The sequence below is a fragment of the Mya arenaria genome, chromosome 2, assembly GCF_026914265.1.
Source record: "Mya arenaria isolate MELC-2E11 chromosome 2, ASM2691426v1".
Classification (NCBI taxonomy): Eukaryota; Metazoa; Mollusca; class Bivalvia; order Myida; family Myidae; genus Mya; species Mya arenaria.
Window position 1 is genome coordinate 50,487,276 of NC_069123.1, and position 9,554 is coordinate 50,496,829.

General features: G+C 37.1%; 1 protein-coding gene across 4 annotated transcripts in view; it reads left to right on the top strand.

Moving 5' to 3' along the window:
• Window positions 1-9,049, top strand: part of LOC128213320 (uncharacterized) — a 29,134-nt gene extending 20,085 nt beyond the window's left edge. For all 4 annotated transcript variants that reach the window (XM_052918949.1, XM_052918927.1, XM_052918935.1 and 1 more), the window contains 8 exons: window positions 70-222; window positions 770-951; window positions 1,335-1,530; window positions 3,072-3,419; window positions 3,585-5,714; window positions 6,737-6,804; window positions 7,376-7,478; window positions 7,883-9,049. In XM_052918949.1, the coding sequence (XP_052774909.1) occupies window positions 70-222; window positions 770-951; window positions 1,335-1,530; window positions 3,072-3,419; window positions 3,585-5,714; window positions 6,737-6,804; window positions 7,376-7,478; window positions 7,883-7,969 (3,267 nt within the window). In that variant the 3' untranslated portion in view covers window positions 7,970-9,049. The remainder of the gene's footprint in view (window positions 1-69; window positions 223-769; window positions 952-1,334; window positions 1,531-3,071; window positions 3,420-3,584; window positions 5,715-6,736; window positions 6,805-7,375; window positions 7,479-7,882) is intronic.
• The last annotated feature ends 505 nt before the right edge of the window (window positions 9,050-9,554 follow it).

Here is a 9,554-nt window from a genome sequence, read left to right on the forward strand (position 1 = left end):
TTGTTAGATTGATTGATAATTGTCGTAAAAAAGAGCTTTTCAGTACTTTGAAGTTTTTCTGTCCCCCAGCTGTACCAGGAGTTGAAGGTGGTGTTCTCCAGCTATCCGGAGCTGCTTGCAGACTTTGCCAGCTTCCTGCAGCCCGAGCAGGCTCTCCAGTGTGATTGCTACCAGGCGTGTATGGAGTTTAAGCAGGCCAGAACTTTCCTCAGGAAACTGGAGGTAGAACAGATTCTCTGGCTTATGAATTAAAAGCTGGTTTAATGATGTGTGTCTGCTTATATTTATGTAAAATTTGAAGGATGGAAATAAATTATTTATATATGTACAGTATTCTAACATCTTTTATTTCAAAATTGTGTTAGAAATTAATACATTCTATTTCTTTCTGTTAAAGATGCACTCTTACTCCCAAATAAGATTTACTATAATTAAAACAATTGTCTTTATATACCAAAAAGGAAGAATAAATGTCAAAAACAATGGTTCTTATGAAGAATACCAAGTTTAATTTAAAAGAAAGGTGCAGACAACACGGTATTTTACCTTATGAGACAATAGTAGACCACAGTAAATCTTTTAGCAACCACTAATCATTTAAAAAGATATTGTGTTTTAAGCTTTTAAATGCATGGTTACAGTCTTGTTATCAGTAATTAATATTTTCCATAAATGCATTATTTAGTAAGTAGTTAAAGGTTCATCACTCAAAATTTCACAATAATATGAGTTGTTTTCACCTCATTGATCTTTACTCTGTGTGTTTCAGATTTACTTCAGTAAGAATATGGGCCAGTACCAGCGTGTGATGAGAGTGATATCTCGATGGCAGAGGAAGCCTGGGGGTCGGGAGGCGGAGCTACGTGATACAGTGGAGCCCCTTCTCAAGGGCAACAGGCACCTGCTGGACGAGTTCTCAAGATTCTTCCCGCATGATCGGCCCTCGGAGAGGTACACAGGGTCAAATGTTGTTTCTTATTTTCAGATATGAGTAGTCTTCTCACTGCAGTTAAATAGCATTCTTATATCTATGACAGCTTGTAAATTCTTTCTCCACATATGGCTTTTGTAGATAAAGACTGTGTAAAGAATTTTGTCACTGATCCAACTTAACAGAGTAGTCTAATAATAATAATACATTCAATACAAGCTTAGTAAAGCTTTTGTGCTTAGTAGTTTATGACTGTTTTAAGTAGAAATATTTTACATGTTTTCAGCAGCTTATGCAAATTTAAAGAAAGTGCTTTTATGATAATGTAAAAGATGGATGAAAAATGATCAGCTTGTATATATCCTTGAATTTGTATAAACACATACTGGTTTCCACCTTGCAGCATGCTGGATGAGTTTGAGGAGATTCAGCTGTCTGGGAGTGGCGGGGAGTCACCACAGGCGTCCAGCTGTGAGGAGATCTCCCTGCTCGAGCTCGAGGAAACACTAGGAACCAAACGGTGTACTTGCAAATGCCACTCAACTGGAGACGACGTGTACAAAATGAGAAAAAAACACTGTTACTCATGCTGCCTCACTGTAAGTCCCTGGAAATACTGGAATAGACCTGGGTTGGGGATAGTTTTGAGTCTTTAAAGTTGGGCTGTATATTTTAATACAGGAAAATAGTATTTTAAAAAATGATGTCAGCAATATGTCATAGCTTCTTCCATTGTTGCCAAAAATCTTTATATAAAAAAAGTTGTTGCCAAATAAACTACACACTGTGAATCTCATTATTCTTGTAAGAAGTGTTCCTTTACTCTTTATCGTTGATACATTGACTTGTGAACTTTCTGAGATTAAAACATTGATTGCTGCCCAAGTTTGTCATTTTTAATAGATTTCAAGTTTGACAATATGAAATTTTTAGTTTATTTTTTCAAATGGAGAGATAATTCCCAGGAATCACATGGTCACCCTTTTTATTGGCTTTAAATGTAGGTAAGGTTTTGTATCTTAAGAATATGTATGTTTGTCATATACTGCATTCACTCAAAAATATCTTAAATGATGGTCAAAGATGTCTTTTGTAAAACAGTTTCCTGCGCCCCATATATCCCATATCGAGTCACCAACTAACCCTGTAATGCATATAACACTTCAGCAACTTGTTAACATTGATAAGACACCAACACTATCTGGGAAATGTTTCATTTTTTTTTTTTATACATCAGAGTCTGAATATAGATGCCATTAAGGTATGATCTAAAGATTAGAGTCCAAATATTGAAAATTATGAGGTCACCGCATGATCAGTCCTGAACCAATGGTGTTGCATCATTCATGTTGGAGGCATAATATATTGGAATTACCTTGTTCTGTTGGTCTGCCCATCCATCCATAGGTCCATCTGTCCAGGGACATCGGTTTAAGTCGACTTTTCTCCATAACCCCATATGTTTTTGAGGGATTGACTTCAAACTTCATACACACATATTGACTGTGTTGTGGAGAAGTGCTGTGCTTTAGAAACAAGAAACATATTCTGTATTTCATTTTTGAGTTTATGCCCTTTGATTATTTTTTATTCTCATTGTTTTTTATTCTCTCAAAAAAACTGTAATTGAAGTTAAAGATTGGACTACCGTATGCTTTCAAAAACTAAAAAGAACATTTCACGCTTTATTTCTCAAATGTTAAAGTCCCAATGTCTAGGACTTCCTTGTTCCCAAGAACTAAGGACCATCAAGTTAAGTGATGCCTGCTCATGACAGGGTATTCAAGGAGCATAAATCGCTCCCAGTGATACTTCTTATTACAAGAAGATTGTTTGGTGAGAGTATTAATCATGCCCTAGTTTTGCATAGAAATATAAATTATAGAAAATTGTAATGGTAAAGTATAACCTAAAGCTACTGTCAATAATGGTTTAAATGAAACTGCATCAGATACATATGTAAATGGTTGTATTTCTTGTTACACAGTATTTTTACTAACCTTTTTATAGATGTAAAAAATGTTATCTTAAGCATATGTACTGGAGTTTATGAGTGAGATGTTGCAAAGACATGTATCATATTTGATCTTGCTTTCAATGAAGCTGAGACTTTATAACTGAAGCTGCTTTTCTGATTCAGGTGATAGATGGAGAGCTGGTTTACAAAGTTAACAAGTCCACTATTAAGAAGGTGAATGTGGTGTATGGCCCTGCCATATCAGCCAGCAGCCTACTACCCGGCTCTGCTAACAACCAGCCTGAGGGCATTGACATGGCAGCCCTGGCAAACCCTTCAACTGACCAGCTAGACAAAACCACAGGGCAGTCTGACGCTTTTGCAGGAAAGTCTGATAAAACATTGAGTGAAATGAAACCTTCGATGAGTATGAATACACCAGAGTCTGGCCTGGATGTTGAGGAGATGAATGGAGACAATGATGAGAAGATGGACACCACTCCTGCAATGGCTACTCAATCCACTGAACAGGTATGTTATATCAGCATATATCTTTATCAGAACTTAACAACCTCTTTAACTTGTTAACCTGACCACCTTTTTTAAAGAGAACAGATAATTATTATTAAAGATAATGAAATAGTTTAACTGACAACACTTGAAAGAATAACCTTTATTTATAATTTACATTCACAGTTACCAATGGATGGCAGCCTAGAAGAAGCTATGGAAACAGCTGATGATATTGCGTCAGAATATAACCAGGAAGATAAAGAGGTCTCCCAGATTTCTGCTGCGACAGAAATTCCGAAATCTTTAAACAATCAGAGTATTGAAAATGCAATTAAGAAGTCAGAAAGTGATGTTAACTTGCCAATTGATGATATGCAGTCTGAAGGAAATGAGCCCCATGTACCATTATCAAGAACAACTGGTCCAGTGATTCAAACTTCCGAGAATAGTGTACCTTCTCATATCATAAGTGACACTTCGCTTGCTAATGACATCCTAGCTGCTGCCTTTAATACTGCATTAGCTTCAGAAATATCCTTAGATTCAATCAGCTTTAGCCATTTGTTGCCTGATCAAAAAAATGGAAACAGTTTTTCAGAAGATTCAAAACCGGAAAGCAATTTAAGTGAGTCAAAAGTAGAAGAAGCTACAACTTTAGATGAAGCAAAAATAAGGAAAAAGACCGAAGTTGCAAAAACAAATGTTGGTAATGATGCTACCATTCAAGTAACTGACAATCAGTCAAGTGAAGCATGTGATTTAAGTAAATCGCCACCATTTTCCCCATTTTCCCCGTTTGGTCAGGAAATCCAGAGCATTATGAGCAGCTCCACATTGCAAGGTGCCTGTCAGGGAACTAACGTCACAGTACCACCAGCGTCAAAGGGTGTGAGACGTATCACACCAATACCAGTGATAGGTTCTTTTCTGTCTGAGACTTCCTCCTCATTTCAAACTGCAGTAGCGAACTCACCAGTTCTGCCAGATGTGCCCATAGTTCACAGCCCTAATAGCCAAGGAGAGAGATCTAATCAACACTTTGGTACAAGTGAAAAGAAACCAGATTCACCTGAACCTATGTCTTTAAGTGCAGCCCTGAAGTCTGCCAGGTCTACTGATGCAGGTTCAAGCTCTGTGTCCAAGGACGGAACCCAGTTGACAGAGCTGTGTTCACAAGAATCCGTCCCTATTAGTCTCAGTGTTCCAGTAGTGCATTCTGAAGATGCCAATGTGGCATTTCCTAAACTACCAACAACATTGTCTAATTCTGTTCTTTTGTCTGAGGAAAGCTTATTTCACTGTTTTTCTAAACCACCACATTTGTCAGATACTTTACACAGTGTGTCTAATCTGACAAACATCCTTTACGCATTGGATGGGACTTCCCAACATGGTGCAAGCACGCCCAGCAAATCAAGTAGTAACAGCTCTCTTGAGCCTAATACAAAGTCAAGTTTAACACAAGCAAAAGATGCCGCAGACAATAGTCAACAAAGCACAAATTCCCAGGAAGAAGGAAATCAATGTGCTATTGATGTTTATAATAGTGAAAAACAGACATTGACAAGTGACAGTCAAAGTACTGGCTCTAGTAATTCCAGTGAAGAAGGTAGCAAGAATCCCCAGGGTGCCTACTTTCCTCAGAGTGTTCAAAGCATTGAGAACATGGAGAGGATCCACAGAGGCCTATTTGCCGTGTCCAGTCTGTCAGACACAGACTCCAGCTGTGTCACAACACCCTCAACCAGTGTCACGAAGATCACCAGTGGAACAAACATGGAAGGCAATAAGGAACAGGTCATTAAACCCGTACCTGTCACAAAGTCACCTGAGAAAAGACCAAAAATGACCAGAAGAGAGCTACATAAGTCATTGCAGTGTGGTGGAAGTGAGGGAAGTGCTGGTGTTTTGGAAGAAAAGATTGAAGACAATGAGAGGGATGATACTAAAAATGTAGAACACATTGATACTCCAGAAAATAGTGCTATGATTAAAATAGAGCAGGATCTTGAAGAAGGCACTGCAATTGTACCTGTTACTAGTGAAGAACAAGGGTCATGTCAGGTAAGCATTGCCGACAGTGAAGAGTTTACAGTGAAGACAGAGACTGACACAGACATGACCAGCATGTGTGAAAGTGATGCATCTAGCAGGGGCAAGAAGAAATCCAAGCACAAGAAACACAAGTCAGACAAGGAGCACAGGAAAAAGAGGAAGAGAAAAGACAGGGATGCAGATATGCCTAGGGAAAAGAAATCCAAGAGGAAGCGGGTTGAGGAACCAAATGACAGCCCTGTCAATGTTATCTCCCAGGTAGTAATATAAAAGTACCAATAGTAACGGTATTTTTTATGCCCTGAAATTGGGAATATTAAAATTGCGTCCATCCATCCTTCCTTTCGTAAGATTTTTTTGTCACACATAAAGACCCACATCACTACTTAAAAGTTCATGGTCACATGTAGAGGTAAATCATTATGGAATGTTACATATATACACTGACTCACTGAGTATAGATTAAAAGATGGTCGTGTCCGGGCTGTAACTTTTAAAATAATATTCAACAGATGTTTGACTCATAAAAACAACATGTCACAGATAGGGCTAACCTTACCTCAAGGTCACAGTAAGAGGTTAATCAATTTGGACGGCTGCATATATGCACAGAGTATAGTTGATTTATGTATATGTTTGGGCTTTAACTTTGTCATGAAAGGAGGGATTTTGAAATGATATGCTTCAGCTGTTTGGCATACAATGATGTGTTGCGTGGGTTTTGCATGTCACAACCTGGAAAGACAAGGTCACACATAGAGATAAATCAGAGTATATGTGGTCATGTCAGGGTTGTATTTGTCATGAGAGAGGGGATAATTGAAATAATCATGCCTCACATGAAGGTGTGTCAGTTACAAGATGCAGGTCTCTATCTCTAATCATGGGGTCCTGCTTATATGCTTAACATTTATATTGTCTCTTGATGAATGGAGGCCTTTGATTTGCTTGGCACTTTGGGAACATTCTTTATTTACAGTGACAGCTCTTGTTTGCTTTTTTGCCATATCTATATTCCATTCTTAAGTTTTTGAAGTGTTTGATAAATTAGATTTGTGTTCATAAGATAATGCACATGTCAAATTATTTGTACATTATTAATAGAAAATGGTTGACTCTCTAACCACCCCATTGACAGATGTATTATTTTAAGATAAAAGCTAACATTGTTCAGAATTCTATCTTAAACTAGACTGGCAATGCCATCTACATTTCTTGGTTGAGGATGTTAGGAAGACAAAAAAGTAAAGTCCACTGAAAACATACATTTGTTTACACAGAAGGCTGCCAGTTCTGCTGTGTCATCACCGGAAGCAGGAGGTTCACCAGAGGAACCCAACTGGTCCAAGTATGATAGTCCACTTGATTAATTAATAATGTAGCTTTTCTTTTAAAGCCTGTTCTTTATGGTAAATGATAACTTGTACAAACATGACAACACATTATGAATTTACAAATTTTTGTATTATACTCCTGCAAATGCAGAAGGGGAGTATATTGGATTCACCATACAATCCTTTGGTCTGTCTATTGGTAAAAGTTTGTTGAGCAAATTACTCCCACACCTTTAAAGGTATCAATGAGGCATCACACAATAACCTTACAATGTGAAGTACTGTCTGGCGTATTTTTGTGACCTACCTATCTTTTCTTATAGTTACTAGTCATTGAATATGATTTTTTTACACTTATGGCTATTGGAGTTTGTGCAGCAAACTACTCCATAAGGTTTCAGATATAACTCTGAAACTTGGTACACAATACCACCAGTGTCTTTCCTTGTCATTCTTACATTAAATTATATCCATCTAATTTCATTGCTTACTATTGTGTTAGAACTTTACAAAAAAAATAGTTTAAAATATGTTTACAACAAAAATGTAGCATATAGGGCTTTATGAATGATACTGTACCTTCAGGGAGACAGACAGGACAATTTTAGAGACATGCAAGGTTCATGGGATCAAGGATAAAACCTTCCATAAGATCGCAAAAACCCTTGGCACTGTAACAGCTAAACAGGTATGTTTTTCACTATTTTTCTGAGAGCCTCTGGCTAATTGAATAATAAAAATTAATTCATAAGTTGGACAGGCTCTTTACTTTTAAGTGAATGCTTAACTGTGCTGTTATAACATACTGTAATAATTAGGACGATACTTTCTTAAACATGATGAAAATTGCTGTTTTGTGATAAATGGAATAAAATGCCATACTTATGTTAATGATATGATTGCCACTATACTTTTCAAGGACCTTAGAGGAATATAATTAAAAAACATGCTATCGGTACATACTCTAAGGATATTTTAAGAGGTTCTTTTCTTGTGAGCTTACTGTCACTTGACTGATAGGCTTGAAGTACGAGTCTTACTAAAGGATTTTCATATATCAGCATATAAGTTAACAAACTATTTTATTTGTAGGTTCAGACACGGTTCAGCCACCTGTACAGGGTGATATTTGGTGGTTCAGCATTCAGCGACAAGAAAGAGGACAGTTCATCCAGCTGAAGAGGGTGATATTTGGTGGTTCAGCCACTTATACAGGGTGATATTATGTGGTTCAGCCACTTATACAGGGTGATATTTGGTGGTTCAGCATTCAGTGACAAGAAAGAGGACGGTTCAGCTTTCCGTACAAAGTGATATTAGATGGTTCAGTAATCTTTACAGAGTGAGATTTGGTGGTTCAGCAATCTGTACAGGGCGATATTTGGTGGTTTAGCAATCTGTACAGGGCGATATTTGGTGGTTCAGCCATCTGTACAAGGCGATATTTGGTGGTTCAGCAATCTGTACAGGGCAGTATTTGGTGGTTCAGCAATCTGTACAGGGTGATAATTGGTGGTTCAACAATCTGTACAGGGTGCTATTTGGTGGTTCAGCCATCTGTACAAGGCAATATTTGGTGGTTCAGCAATCTGTACAGGGCAGTATTTGGTGGTTCAGCAATCTGTACAGGGTGATAATTGGTGGTTCAGCAATCTGTACAGGGTGATATTTGGTGGTTCAGCAATCTGTACAGGGCAATATTTGGTGGTTCAGCAAACTGTACAGGGCGATATTTGGTGGTTTAGCAATCTGTACAGGGCGATATTTGGTGGTTTATCATTCAGTGACAACATGCTGCAGGCCCTTAACAGTGATGCTTCCATGTTACAACACAATATTTAACTTTTGTGTGGTGTTCTGTAGAATAATATTTACAAAATGGACTTCATAATACTTTATCAAAGCCATGATTGTTATCAAACATTTAAATGGAAAGTCATTGATATCAGTGAAATATACTTTTTAAAAGTATGTAATATGTATTGTTTAATGTTGTCATTGTACAATTATATATAGCAGATCATGTTCAATTTACTCTGTCAAAGTGCTAGGGCAAGTTACACCATTGTATGAGTATTTAAAATATTTAACTCGTGTTTTGACTTAATGTTCATGAAAATAATAATGAGCAACAAAAATTTATGCAACCTTCAGGAAAGTGAGGAATGTTTTTTGGTGCTTTTATTTTATTTGATTGATTGAAGCAAATTGTTACTATTATTTAATAGTTATTGTGTGTTAATAAAATTGAAAATTTCATGACAGAGTTAAACTTACACCCTGAAGTTTTTCAGTGCCATTTTAAGTTTGAAGCATTACTATCATTTTTTACCTCATTTCTACTTGACTTTTTTCCCAAAGAGGATACAGACAATATATTGTCATAAGTTCATAAAAATAAAGGCTTTGTGTCACTGTCAGAGTCATCATTATGGTTACATAACTATGGCCACAACTCAATAACCATACAGAATATCCTTGTGCAACATTGTTACCTGTGATAATATGTGTAACAAAGATGGTAACTTAAAAAAACAACAGTGATTGAAAATAATGTTTTGATCTAGTGTATAACTCAACAGAATTTACTTTACAGTACAGTCAAACCTGGTTGAATGGTCACCTGCTTTTTAAAGGCCTTCTGCCTTATCAGACCACTCCAAATACCCCCCTTACGTTGTATCTGTATAAAGTATGTGCATAAAGCCGCCAACTGTCTAATGCGGCCACATATTAACACTAATTAGCGGCCACTAATCCCTTG